Source organism: Calypte anna, chromosome 3 (genome assembly GCF_003957555.1).
Source record: "Calypte anna isolate BGI_N300 chromosome 3, bCalAnn1_v1.p, whole genome shotgun sequence".
Classification (NCBI taxonomy): Eukaryota; Metazoa; Chordata; class Aves; order Apodiformes; family Trochilidae; genus Calypte; species Calypte anna.
This window is the reverse complement of record NC_044246.1, coordinates 13209236-13223003: the sequence shown is the minus strand read 5'-3', so window position 1 is coordinate 13223003 and position 13768 is coordinate 13209236. Positions and strand designations below refer to the sequence as shown.

The 13768-nt window shown below is 46.5% G+C and overlaps 1 protein-coding gene across 8 annotated transcripts in view; it reads left to right on the top strand.

Annotated features, from left to right (window-relative positions):
- Positions 1 to 13768, top strand: part of XPO5 (exportin 5) — a 29004-nt gene that overhangs the window by 13003 nt on the left and 2233 nt on the right. For 6 of the 8 annotated variants that reach the window (XM_030447094.1, XM_030447091.1, XM_030447090.1 and 3 more), the window contains 15 exons: positions 403 to 510; positions 1038 to 1237; positions 1768 to 1867; positions 2581 to 2762; positions 7379 to 7479; positions 8553 to 8649; positions 9168 to 9304; positions 9778 to 9875; positions 10377 to 10423; positions 10626 to 10720; positions 11552 to 11614; positions 12085 to 12167; positions 12877 to 12984; positions 13165 to 13302; positions 13434 to 13598. In XM_030447094.1, the coding sequence (XP_030302954.1) occupies positions 403 to 510; positions 1038 to 1237; positions 1768 to 1867; positions 2581 to 2762; positions 7379 to 7479; positions 8553 to 8649; positions 9168 to 9304; positions 9778 to 9875; positions 10377 to 10423; positions 10626 to 10720; positions 11552 to 11614; positions 12085 to 12167; positions 12877 to 12984; positions 13165 to 13302; positions 13434 to 13598 (1722 nt within the window). The remainder of the gene's footprint in view (positions 1 to 402; positions 511 to 1037; positions 1238 to 1767; positions 1868 to 2580; positions 2763 to 7378; positions 7480 to 8552; positions 8650 to 9167; positions 9305 to 9777; positions 9876 to 10376; positions 10424 to 10625; positions 10721 to 11551; positions 11615 to 12084; positions 12168 to 12876; positions 12985 to 13164; positions 13303 to 13433; positions 13599 to 13768) is intronic. The other 2 variants (XM_030447092.1, XM_030447098.1) reach the window with 1 other exon arrangement.

Here is a 13768-nt window from a genome sequence, read left to right as displayed (position 1 = left end):
GGCTAGTGGTCTAGATGTGGTCTAAGGCTAGTACATTTAGATCTAAAGTCTGTGTTGGCCTTCCTGAGAGTGAAATCCCTTCATTAGCTGTGGGTATTCTTCAGTAGTTGGTATATGTGACTGTGAAGAATGGCTGTAAAGCTGCCAGCTGGGGAGTGCTTGAAATCTCAAAGTAGTAAGATGCATGGAATCCTCTGCTTGAGCTCAGCTTATTCAAACATGGGCTTCTTGGGTTGGCTGCTGCTCCAGAGGAAATGTGGTTGAGTATTACTGTTTGGGGTGGGAGGTATGGAAATGCTTTTTTGATCTGTACTCAAGGGTGCAGAAGACTGTATATAATGCATTTTTCTCTTGAAGATACCCCCTTGCATTTGTCTGAACTTTTGTTTTGTTGCATTGAAGTTTGTTATGTCTGTCCAGGCTCCTAGAACTCGAGCAGTGAAGAATGTGAGAAGGCATGCATGCTCCTCAATCATAAAGATGTGTCGGGATTACCCTCAGCTTGTCCTGGTATGTAAATTCATCTCTTACCGTGAAGAGTCTTGCCTCAGTTTCAACTGATTTACGGGAATCTTCAGCTCCTTTTGCTACAGCCACTGCTTTTCTTCCAAGAAATATACCTGTTGTGCAGGTGGCAAAATGTTTTATTCCCTGCACCTTCCTTCTCCCCCATCTGAGGAGATGAAATGTAAAGTTATGAGTTAAATGAAAAGTGAAATGTATAAGGGTGACAAGGATAGAAGCAGCACTGGATTTGTTCTATGGGAATGTGCTGAGTTTCCATTTTGTGACATGTGGTCCCACTTGATTCTTTAGCTGGAAATAGTAGAAATGAGTAATCTCCAGACTTTTTTCTGTTACTTAACAGAATGCAGAAGCAAGAGGAGAATAGTTATTTGAGAACAGAGAAAATAGAGAATAGAGGAAAAAGTGGCTTAGACATGTTCCTCCAGCTATTCTGCATAGTACAATATACCCCATCTCTGCCTCCTCCACACTAAATATATGATATTCTTCCTCTTGCATGTTTTTTCTAGCCAAACTTTGAGATGTTGTACAACCATGTGAAGCAGCTGCTCTCCAATGAGCTACTTCTGACTCAGATGGAGAAGTGTGCTCTTATGGAGGCCCTTGTTCTTATCAGCAACCAGTTCAAGGACTACGAGCGGCAGAAAGCTTTTCTGGAGGAGCTCCTGGCTCCTGTGGCTGGCTTATGGCTCTCCCCAGAGATGCAGAGGTATGGGTCATTCTTCTGAGCTTTTAGTCAAAGGTGTGGACCTCCTGTGCTCTGGGCAGTAGTTGTAGAGATAGCTCTGCAGTTCAGAAACTCCTGAGTCTAAAAGCTGTTTGTTGAAAATATCTAGATAAGAGTCATTGAAGGCTATAATAGAGGAACACTTCCTAGCATGCTGTAAGCACTTGCAGAGAATGAGAAATAAAGGATGTCTTTGATTATCTCTAGAAGGTAGGAAGCTGAGGTGTCCTGCAGCTTTGGGCAGCTGGGCATGCAAAATTTTTCCCAGCGGGACCATGGTCATAGAGATTCAAAGGTTTTAGGTCCCTATGGCCCAATAGAAATGGAGATATTTGAAGAGTGCACGTATCTCTGGTGCTTTTTATCATGTTCCTGTGTACAGTGTGGAGCACTAGCTAGTTTCTCCATCCTGCTGTGTATTTGTTAAGATGTTTACTGATGGTGCAGCAGTCTGGTTATGTTCCCTGGTACAAATAGTAATCCCTGTTGCTGTCTTTTGCTGCTGCTGCCAGAGTCCTCTCGGATCCTGAAGCCTTTATCTCCTATGTGGGTGCAGACAACAAAATTGCCGATCCAGTCTTGGAGGATCCTAGTGGCCTAAACCGCTCTAGAGTGAGTATCCTTACCAGGAGAGGTGTAATTTTTAGTGGTATGGGACTTCTTCCTTTTATACCCCATTTCTGTAATGATTACACGTGAGATCTCCTGATTATCTACTTCCTTAGGGTGTGGATCAGTAGGTTTTTTAGATTGCAGAGGTTGGTTGCTTTTGCAGGCTGTTTTTTCTCTCTTTATGCTACAGTAATTACCATGTAGGCCATGCAAGTTGTTAGTGAAATGTCTTCACTTCTTTCACAGACTGCAAGTGGAGTTGCTATGTTTAGGCCTGTAAAAGACAGTGAAATGCATTTCACAGAGCTTTGCTTGTGATTTGAGGGTAACACAGTTTGACCACTGTGTCATGACAGATCTCTACATCTGTCCCAACACATGAAGAAGATGAGGAAGTGATGTAGATCCTTCCTTTTGGAGGGCAACCTGCCTGGTTGCTTGCATACTCATGAGACCATATGCACTGATGCTTTGTCTAATAGTGAGTTCCTAGGCTATCCTGCAGTGGCCAGGGACACTGAAGATGATGGAACATAGTGTGATCATTTGCTGCATTTTCTTGGCAGCAAACCCACCAGAGTTTGTTCCTGTAATCAGATTACTGTATGTATGCTCACTGTAAAGCATTTTCTTTGAGATGGGGTGATAGCTTTCTCTGAAAACCTATTCAGGTTATGCTCTGGCTAACACTCTCTCTTTATCTCTTTCTGCAGATAAGCTTTTGTGTGTACACCATTCTGGGAGTTGTGAAACGAGCTCGTTGGCCTGCTGCTACTGAAGAGGCAAAAGCTGGAGGATTCTTGTTGGGATACATGCCCAGTGGAACCCCAATCTACCGTAATCCCTGCACTGAACAGATCCTGAAGCTTCTTGACAATTTACTTGCTCTTATAAGGTGGGTCAAGTTAACTTGAAATAATTTGTGTTGACTTAAGAATTTCTGAAAGACAGATTCTGATAATTACATGGAATGCTCAGAGCATGTTCTCCCAGTGAAGCCAGCAGGATCACTGGCTGGTGCAGGTGCCCAAGTACTGTTCCTGACTGTTCTCAGTGGGGAATGGCACTGGGGAAACTGGAGCCTTCTGAATGTTCATTGGCCTGGCCTACAAGAGGCCATGAAAGCCAATGGGAGCTTGGGCTGGGGTTGCCTCCCCCACCTCCGCTGCTGTAAATATGTCTCCTAGTTAATCATTTCTCAACTAACATCTCTGCTCTGCCCTCAGCCTCTACAAGGCCACCTCTCCGTCACCACCAGGGCAGTCCCAGCTCTCATCGCATCCTATTTGTGTTATTCTCTCTTCAGTGTTAAATTAAGCTGGTTTTGCTGAACACAAACACCAGCCTCCTGAAGCACTGTCTGTTACTGGAATCAGTGGATGCATACTCTCTGCATGTCACTGGGGTTGTATACCCATGGAGGAGCAAGAGGAGGGAGCAAGAGAAGGCAGAAAAGGGAAATCCCAAATAACAAAAAAGTTCCCAGAATTATGTAGGAGGAATCTGTCTCATGGTAGCTGTTGACACTGGGATTTTGCCAGGCTTATGGGGCAATTTCATAAGATAATGCTACACTTGAGGCTTTCTTCTTGGCACGAGCCTGTTGGGAAAGAGCATTGTCAGACCCCCTTAAGTTTTTTCAGCTCATAGGGCTGTGAGTAAAGAGGCCCTGTTACTCAATCTCTGCCTGATCAGTTTGTTTGGTAGTCACTGAGCTCAGGACTGTGCTACTTCCAGTGAGAAGCAACATGCTGACTGGTAGGACAAGCACATGGTGTTTTGGCGCTCCCCAATGGTGTTTCTCATTCCAAAACTCTGTTTAGCACAGCAGGTGCTACTTTGGCCCATGAGCAGGGCTGAACCATCTTGTTACAGCTGTGGACCTGTGCTTGATGTGATTTTGCCATTTATTTTGCATGGCTGAAAATCCTATTGAGGAGCTCTGGGGAGAGGTTGTGTAGAACAGAGTTGTCTAAGTAAAGGTAGCCTTGTGCCATTTCTTCCAGAGCCTGGAATATGATCCATATTGTGGGAGCCCAACTAAACCAGTGCCCAAGGTCTGAACAGGCTGCAGTGGACAGACTTTTTGCTTGTGCAATTGCTCTTCCCGCCTGAACTTAAGCATTATTAAAAACACTTGGGATCTCTGTTACAAGCTTAGTCAAATACTGCCATACTCTTACCACTATCAGTAAAGAAGCAGAAAATCTGTGCCTGCTTGTTCATCACCTCCTGGAAAACATGTAAGATCTGTTGCTAGTGCTTCCCCATCTACATAGAGGAAGAGGCTTCATGGCTGGTTTTGGAGATAATGCATCTATGTTGTTTGAGCATCTCCCCTGCAGACCAAGATGTTTTCTGAAGACATGGTAGCAACATAGATGGAGCGGCCTGTACTTCACTCAGAGGTATCCAGGCTTTTTTTAAGGCTGGATGCTCCAACAAGAACCCATGAATGATGTATTAAGAGTGGTAGATTCTTCACTTCCTTTCTTTCCTGGCTGCTACTGGATGTAGAGGCCTCTTTGTTTGACAACTGCAAGCTCATGGTTCTTCAGTGTGGATGCTGATGATCCTTGTATCTTTCTGGAGAAGTTGGAGCTTGTGCTTTGGAGCTTCTGGTACAGTTTAGATGGCTTTGAGTGTCTTTTCCATGTACTGCTTCCTCAGGCCCTTTTTAATACAGACTCCATAAGAGAATATGAAATCTGTAGCAGCCTGCCAACAGGCAGGAAATACAGGGATGTGAGAAGAGCTGGCTGGCAGGAAAGCTGACTGTGTTGAGGATGCCTTCCAGGAACATAGTTGCTTAACTGTTTGGGGATGGATGTTTCTCTTATCTCTGTGTCATCAGGCAGCTTTCTGTGGGGATGAGCAAGGTCCAGTGTTGCTCATGTTGCTTACTGCATGAGCAGATCTGCAAGTTGCAGCAGCACAGATCCTACTGAGCAGCTGAACTGAACAACAAGTCAGGCACCAGTATGCAAGAAAAGGTGTTCTGCAAGCTAAGCAATTGGGGCTTCTGCTCTCTAGATATTTTGTGGCATTCTGCTGTGTTTGCAGAAAGAAGCAGTGAAGGTTGCTAAGCCTTTGGGTCTTTGCCAGCATAAATAGCTTGAAGGTAGGTCATGGAGAAGATCAAAGACCTGAGAGGAATTCTAAGTAACAAGGAAAAGTAAAATAGTTTTGGCATAGAGTGGCATAGACGGTGTGGTGTTTTCCCTGCCAGCCTTCCTTGTCTCTGGCCTGGTAGCTGTATTTACTGAATTATTTTGAGGTTGCTTTGTTAATCACTGCTTGAAGCTTTTTGAGTGATCATTCTCCTGTCATCTCTAGTATATAATTTCACCTAGGTGCTTTCTAGCTTTTTTAGAACTCCTCTTGATAATGTGCTAGTACTGTCAAGGCATTAATGCTGGTGAAAGAATTGTTGACTCAACATGGATGCTATAGGCATTTACAGTGGAGATAATTCCAGGTTTAGATCAAGGTTCTTCAAGCGTGGGCTGTCCTAAAGGCCTCATCTTCTGGCCTACAAACCCATCTCTCTAGGCATCAGGTACTCTTTCCAGTAGAGCTGTGACAGTCACTGAAAATACACTCCTCCAAGTCCTGCCATATGTTCTTTCCTTGTCTTTTCTAAAGGATAAATGTCTCTTGAATTCTGGTTTCCCATGTTCTCCTTTTTGGGGGATGCCCAGGAGCACTACTCACTGCTGAAAGTTGTGGCTGGAATGTTTCTAAGGACTACATCATCATCATGTATGAGGGATGCTGGATGCTTTTTTTTAACCCCCATGGGGATCAGCTGGTAATCCTTTTTCTCTTTGTTAACACTGGGACCTCGCTATAGTATTAGGGGAGATCATCCTGCGAGTGAACATCTGCCCTCCCAACTGTCAAACTTAAGAAAATGCTCCAAGAACTCTGAAACAACTAAGGACCATGGCCTCAGCTTCTGGATAAGACTGTCTGACCCATCCTGCTGGGATCAGAGCAGTGGGATTTCAAGATTCACCCCCACAATTCTGCAGTCCTTTGGTTCACTCCACTGCCTTTCTGCCCAGAATGAGGCAAAGTCAACTTCGGCTTGGAGCAGGCAGGAGACCTACAAGAGGAGATGATTTTAGTGGCTAGGTTTCAGGATAGCCTCAAGCAGAAATGCAGTTTTTTGAGTCAGCTGAACAGCATTATCCAAACTTTTGTGGAAGCTGGGCTTCTTAGCCCCTCTTGGGAAAGTAAAACCAGCTTGTGCCCCCCTTGAGGCCTGTTATATGGTGTTAGATTCAGCCCAGAATGAGAGTATGAGTCAATAAGAAGTAATTTGTTTAGTTCTTTCTTATGAGGCTTGCCTTCCTCACATGCAGTGAGCAGGGAAGTATTTAACACTTGCAGAGAGAAATGGAATAGTTGCTGTTTCAGAGCTAACTCAGGCTCTCTGCAGACTCAGGCAGATGTCACTGCATCAGGGTTGCCAGGCTTCTGAACAGACACCTTAAACAAATTTTTTTAAAAATCATTAAGGCATGAGTGAAAGCTGAGACTCAAGTACACAGTGAGGTCTGTCTGCGCTCCTGTCCCCCAGCCATTCCCATGTACCCCCCTGCTTTGGGAAACATTGCTCTAGGGGGAGATACTGAGTTGCCCTTGATCACCTCTAGCAGCAGGTACAATGGCATTGCAGTTTTGGAGGAGGCTGCAGGATTTGTGCTGTGTGCAGCTGGCGACACCCAGAGTGGAGGTCTGAGGTCTCAAAGGAGAGAGGTAGGTGAGAGAGACACCCCCTGCTGAGTCCAGCTCTGAGTGTCAGTACCCTGGCTAAGAGGGGACCCATTTTGGCCTGGATGGCAAGAAGCAGTCACCCGTGGCTGAATTGGTGTTCCTCGTGGAGAGCTGACTGTGGCTGCCTCCTGAGGATGCAGAATTGTTCCCAGCTGGATGTGTTTTCCAGAGGGCACATGTCTGCCACGAGTAACATCTGATCAGAGTGATGTTCTCCCTAGAGTACCTCCAATGCCACCTGCCATTCTGGGGACTGTGACCCATCCCTGGGGAGCAGTGTGTGTATTTTGGAGCTGAACAGCCCCTCCCTCTGCAGGGGCCGTAGGTGCAGAAGGTCTTTTGAGATTACAGAATCCATGAGTTGTCAGTTTTTAAAATATATTCTATTACTCCTTTGGCCAAGCTAATAAGCTGTTGCCAGGATCGACTGGAGAATTGCTGGGAGTTTTTAGTGCCAGTGCGTGCAAAGGGTGGGCTGAACTGAAATAAGTAGAAGGGGCAGCCAGGAGGGTCAGGACATGAGGTGGAGTCACTCCATGTCTCTGTTGGGTCAGCTTCCCTAATATTTTTGCAGGTGGGGAAGGGGGATCCCATGCACAAGTGCTTGGTCTCACCTTCCTCATCATCTGCCTCAGAGGAGCTGTTCACAAGCTGAAGGAGAGGATCCCACTGTCAAGGGCAAAAGAGGTTGACCCACACAAGTATAAACCAAGTGTTCTTCTATTTCAGGACTCACAACAATCTCTACACGCCAGAGATGGTGGCTAGGCTGGGGGAAACATTTGCAAAGGCCTTAGACATGCTGGAGGTGGAGAAGAATGCCATTCTAGGTAAGAAGCTTTTCTTCAGGAGCAATATGTGGACAGATTCTCAGAGGTATTTGTGGCAGTTGTCCATCAATAGCACTGGAAGTGCAGAAGGGCTGGAGAGGCAGCTGCTTCATAGTACTCACAGTTCAGCTGTGGTTTGAACCTGCTGAAATCAAGAAGATAAATAAGTAATTGGTCTCAAACAAATTGGTTTGTTCTACATTAAATAAAAGGTACTGTACCAAACTGATTTTCCCAGATAGGTGGTAGCCCCTGCAATGGTCTCTCCATTTTAGGCTGGAGAGACTGGGGGTGCTCTAATGTCTGCCTGTGAGCAGAAGTAGTGCTCAGGTGGATCTCAGTGCTAGTGCAGAGAGCTGTGTGGGAGGGCAGGAGTATGGCACTGCCATTGGTTTCCAGATGGTTTATTAAAACGAGGGTTTTGGTAGTATCTTTAAATAAGTTTGTGACTAGAGAACACAAAAGCCTTTTCAGCCAAGCAGGAATGGGTGGCCTTGTGGATGAAGTGTGGACTTGACTGGAAATTGGGGTTTAATTTCAGGTTTTGATAAACAGTGAAATATTTCAGCGAAGCTGCTTCTTTCTTACCTCCATTTCCTATCTGTAAAAAGAGGAGATGCTTCCTTTACCTTTTTTCTTCGACCTGTTAACTTGCTGTCTGTGGACCACTGCACATAAAGCAGCAGGGCCTTGATCTCTGCTCTAAACTTTTTAATATTGAAGCTCAGCAGTAGCTTGTGTCCTGACAGAGATTAATGCAAACCTGAGCAATTAGAGAAGCTCCACAGCTGTCAGCTTTGCCTCTGACTGGGTTCCAATACTTCCAGTAAGTTTTGCTTTAGAGAAATGAGAGGTCTATAACAAACCTCTGCTCTGGGTACAACCAACCAGCACTTGGCTGACCTTTGAGGTGAGGTTCTGCCCAAGAGTTGCTGCAGCTCTTCCCATTTGGCTATGTGTTGATCTTTCCAAGCACTTTCTGAATGCTGTCAGGCTGGCTGAGGGCTGACCAGCATGTTCTGAAGATGCACTGTGCTCTCCTCAATATAGCTGAAGCTAATTCTTTCCCACAGGTCTCCCTCAGCCTCTACTGGAGCTTTATGATTCTCCTGTTTACAAAACAGTCTTAGAAAGGATGCAGGGCTTCTTTTGTACCCTCTATGACAACTGGTAAGAGCACCAGATATCTCACACACAATCTGACATTGCATAGGTGGAGCAGTAGGCTAGTACTGGGTGCTGACTTCTAGAGATAAAACTTCCTGGGTAATCTGTATCCTATAATATCCAACAATGAGTTGCAGTGATGAACTACACTCAGTGGTTGTAACCTACCACAGTCACTGGAAACACAGTCGCTGGAAAAAGTACCTGAAGTGTGGATCTGCTTTTAGCTCCTCTGCAGCTGAGTAGTTGGATTGGAGCACTTAATCTGATACCATGACCTAATTTGTCTCTCTGCCACTTCTAATTGTGTGTTAGGGTATATCAGGCGTTTTAGTATTTAAATGCCTAATTCACTGTCACACTGCAGGAATTCCAGAAAAAAGGAGGTAGCATGCTAAAATTCCTCTATTATTTGTTTATGAACGTGTCAATCTCAAAATGATAGTACTTGTAGCCTTTGCAGGCCAGAGGCATAGCATCTGTTGTCTGGAAGTGTTGCAACTAACTTGTTTTTGTTGAAGTTTCCACATCCTGGGAAATGCAGGCCCCTCCATGCAACAGGACTTCTACACTGTTGAGGGTCTTGCCACCCAACTCCTCAGCTCAGCTTTCATCAACCTCAACAACATTCCTGATTACAGACTGCGTCCCATGCTCCGTATCCTTCCATCACTGTCTCAGGCTGTCTAGGGAGGCTTTGACCACGTGAACTGAAAACCTGGTGGTTTCTAGCATAGCTTTCTATATGGCCAAGCCAAAGAAGGGCCATTGGGAAGGTAAACAAACAGGGATACACGTAGTGTGTATGAGGAGTGAATCTAAGAGGGCATGAGCAGAAACAGCAAAGTGCATAGGGCAAAGAGAATAAATGCAAAGGATTTGTGTGGTCCTGGAGACACCATGATAGGTGGCTAGTGTCTTTTAAGGGGCAAGGGAGATTGAATAGTGTAGAAGCTTGGCAGTATGGTGTCTGACCAGATTTTTTGCTACTTGCTAATTCAGGGCTGTGAGAAGATGGGCTTAAAGGTGTCTGTCACTTGGTGTGCTAGTGGAATGGGCTGGTTTGGGTGCTGCAGTGTCCCTAACAGCTAGCCATAGGTACTGGGTCTCTTCCTTAACTGGTCTGTGCAGGTGTGTTTGTGAAGCCCTTGGTACTCTCCTGCCCTTCAGAATACTACGAAACCCTTGTCTGCCCCATGCTGGGACCTCTCTTTACCTATCTGCATGTGGTAAGAAAATGGTTTGTTTGATATCTGCTCTTGGCAGTCCAGACTCCCTGTAGCAGCTGGCAGCAACATGTGAGAACATTTGTCTCTCTAAAGCCAGAAGAGACAAAGGCAGAGCCTCAATGCTTAGTGATGTTGATGCTCTTGGGGCAGGGGAGCAGAGGTTGAGTTGTGTTGAACCCTGGCTGTTGCACAGCACCCATTGTTGTGAATTGAAACCTGTGGATACCAGCCTCTCAACCTTTAGTCCTTAGAAAAATTGCAGGTTTTTTTTCCTGTCTCACCTCATTTTCCTGACAGCTCACTTAGATTCCTACAGCCAGCACAGCCACAGCATCTTCAGCACAGTTGGTAGCAGTTCTTGTCCCATTCAAAATGGTTTGACATGCAAGCTGTTTTTAAAGCTCTTGTGCTTCTATCAGTAGCTCTCACGTGGACCTCTTTGCATTGTGTCCAGAATGGCTCCTTAGGAAGGTATTGAATCTTCCCTTTTGTCTTGAACAGAGGTTGTCTCAGAAATGGCAGGTGATCAATCAGCGGAGCATGCTCTGGTAAGCCTCCACCCCTGGGAAGAGTACTGAAAGAGGGAAATGGGAAGTGGGATGGAGCTTTGGCCCTTTGCCCAGGGAACAGCCCTGCCAGCAGAGCACTGGAAAACATGGTGCTTACCCTGATGGTGACTCGCTCCCTGGGCTGGGCAGAGGTAATACTTAAGACGTTGTCTCCCTTCACACTCAAACCTGTTTTCCGCAGTGAGGATGACACTGCAGATGACAACCCTGAGTCTCAGGAGATGCTTGAGGAACAGCTGGTGAGGCTGCTGACCCGAGAAGTCATGGATCTCATCAGTAAGTGAAATCAAGCTAGGTCCCCTGGGGTATTTGGGAAGTTTGTCCTAGACAGGACAATAGCAATTTCTAATGTACAGTAAAAGTTATAATAGCCTGTAGTATTTAACATAATCCTTAGAAACTAGCTGTGTGACAGTTAACCCTGTCAGAATACTAGCTAAAACCTAGTAGGAGATCAGTAAAGAAAACCTTCAGAAGAGAGTTTTGTTTCTTTCATTTAGGGCTCCATATTTTTGGCACTGTCCCTGTAGGAGTCCAGTCCTGCTCTGCAATCTAGGTTCTCCTTTTCTGTGCTCTGAAGCCTAATACAGGTCTTTGATTTGTGAGCAACCTGAGGAGTGGAGAGGAGTTTTGTTGCTGGCAATTGATGTGTCTCTATCCAGGTGGAAGAGTCCACCCTCCCCACCAGTTTCCCCTTCTCCGTCATTGTGGGTTGTTCGCCAGCATGGCTTTGAGCAGAGCTGGGAAAATGGACTGCAGAGTGATTACAGGTCCTCAGCCTTATATATCTTTTCCTTCCTCCCTTGTTGCCTTAAGATGCTGCTCTTCTCAGGTTACAGGCTTCAAATGGATTTGCATCTTCCTGGTTCTCAGTACCTTGAAGCAGCCACTGTGCCACAGGTTCCACTGTGGGAGGATGCTGTGGGTAGGGTGTTGTCAGCCTTCCAGGTCGTGCAGTATGTGGTTTTCAGATTGTTCAGATACTGTGTAAGAGCTGGGGGAGCCTGAATCAGCTGTGAGCCCATCAGAGTCTGTAGGATAATCTTTGCATGTTCTAAAGTAGCATCTTCCCTTTCCTGCTCCTCTGACCTGCAACTGTTTTTGCAGCTGTTTGCTGTGTTTCAAAGAAAGGTGTTGAGCATAACACTACTGCTGCTGTAGATGGAGATGGTGAGTAAATTCCCACCTTGGCATTGCAATAACTTTTCCCGTATTTTTATGCATTTCTTGTGGGAGAGGCTGGCCTGCTGCTGGAAGTTCTGTGTGAGGGTGAAGGTTTAGTAAGAAGTACTCAGCTCTGTCCAGCCCAGTATGTCTGGAGACCACAGAAAAAGCATGTCTAGCCTAGGAACAAGTGTGCTGGGGGGTTCACAGGTAGCACGTTGGAGTAACTCACTAAGGTACCAAGAAGTGAGCTGATAAGAAGAGGGTTCATGGTCTTCACAAGACCTCTAGGTCATTAGCTGGATGCCCTTCCTGCTCCACAAAGGCTGAGTGCCTGATGCTTGGACACAAGTGTTTTGGCAAGCTGTGCCCTGTGTGCTGTACCCTACTTCCCAGCTTAGTTCTCACTGTACCTCCCTTTGTCTCACTCAGTCCTCAGGACATGTTCACAGTGCTGCCTTTTCTCTGCCCTGCAGATGATGAGGCAATGGCCACAGAGGTGACTCCTCCTGCCAGCGCAGAGCTCACTGAGCTTGGCAAGTGTCTGATGAAGCAGGAGGTAAGAGTGCATGCTCTGAATTCCACTTTTCTTTATCTGTACTCTTTGTCTGTGGTGCAGCCAGATGCAGCTACAGAGATCTAGGCTGCTGGAGCATTTCCCAGTGTGAAAAACCTTCTCTCATGAGCATACGTGATTTTCTATGGGCCTTGTTAGTGGTTGCAGAAGCTACAAAAGCAAATGGGGGTTGTGATCCAGTGTAATGTGCAACTACAGTTTCAGCCCTTCTGTGGGTGAGGCTCTGGGCATTCAGCCCCTGGGTGCTCTTTGGTTCTGCCTCCATCCTGAGCTTCAGCCTTCATGAGGAAGAACTTCACCCACCAGCTCTCATTTTCTATACAGTCTGGCAGGAGTCAAAGTTATTAATGGAACCCACTGTGCAGAGTACCTCCATCCTGATACCTCTGTACTCCTTTCCTGTGGATGCCTCAGAAGCTCTTGCAGAAGCTTTTGCAGTGACTTGAGAATAACAGCTGATGGGAGTCACTGGTGCTTCAGGGCCTTTCCAGGGGAGATGAAAGCTGCAGGTTTACTTGACATTGAAGGTGCACATTGGGTGCCTTTAAGCACCTTCAGCTGGAGCAGCAGCAGCATGCAGTATTCTCAGAATATAACCCCAAGGACCTCCTGCAGAGTCCCTGGATTGCTTCTTGGCTCCCTTTTGGTGGGATATTGTTTCTCTGACTGTTTTCCCTCTCTGACTCCTCAGGATGTCTGCACTGCACTGCTGATCACTGCCTACACATCTCTCTGCTGGAAGGACACCCTATCCTGCCAAAGAACCACAACACAGCTTTGCTGGCCGCTGCTCAAACAGGTACCTCTGGGAGGAAAAAGGGATTAGTTCTGGCAGGGTTGGGAGAGGAAGCTCTGAATGTAGTGAAATGTGTGGGTGCTTCACTCCTGGCCACCTTTTCCCTCGGGAAGACCAAGGTGCTGCAGAAAGGCACTTATGTATCAGTATCCTGCTTCTGTGCTGACAGTGCCTCTTTACCAGGTCCTTCCAGGAAACCTCCTGCCTGATGCTGTGTCCTGGTTTTTCACAAGTGTGCTGAAGGGCTTACAGATACACGGGCAGCATGATGGCTGCATGGCAGCTCTTGTCCACCTGGCTTTCCAGATCTACGAGGCCTTGGTGAGAAGCTCTGCTCTTTGTCCAAATGCGAGGTTGGCTGGGGAGTGTTGGAAAACTAATCCCATGCTCGCTGGCCCAAGGAGGGCAGGGCTGCTCCTCCAGCAGAGCAGTGTTAACTGTGCTTCCTGCAGCGCCCTCGCTACGCTGAGCTGAAGGCTGTGATGGAGCAGGTCCCAGACATCCAGAGGGACTCTTTGGAGCAGTTTGACTCAAAGCTTCTCAACCCAACACTGCAGAAGGTGGCAGACAAGCGCCGAAAGGATCATTTCAAACGCCTCATTGCAGGTTGCATTGGGGTAAGTGATAGGCTGGAGAAAAATGAACCTGCTTCACTTTCCTCCCGTACCCTACAGAAGTGATGGGGCAGCCTCTCCCCCACCACCCCCAATGCTGTACAACACCATACACAATAGGCTGTTTCTTCGTATTCTTGGTGTTTGTTCTGTCTCTCTTCAACCTGGAGATA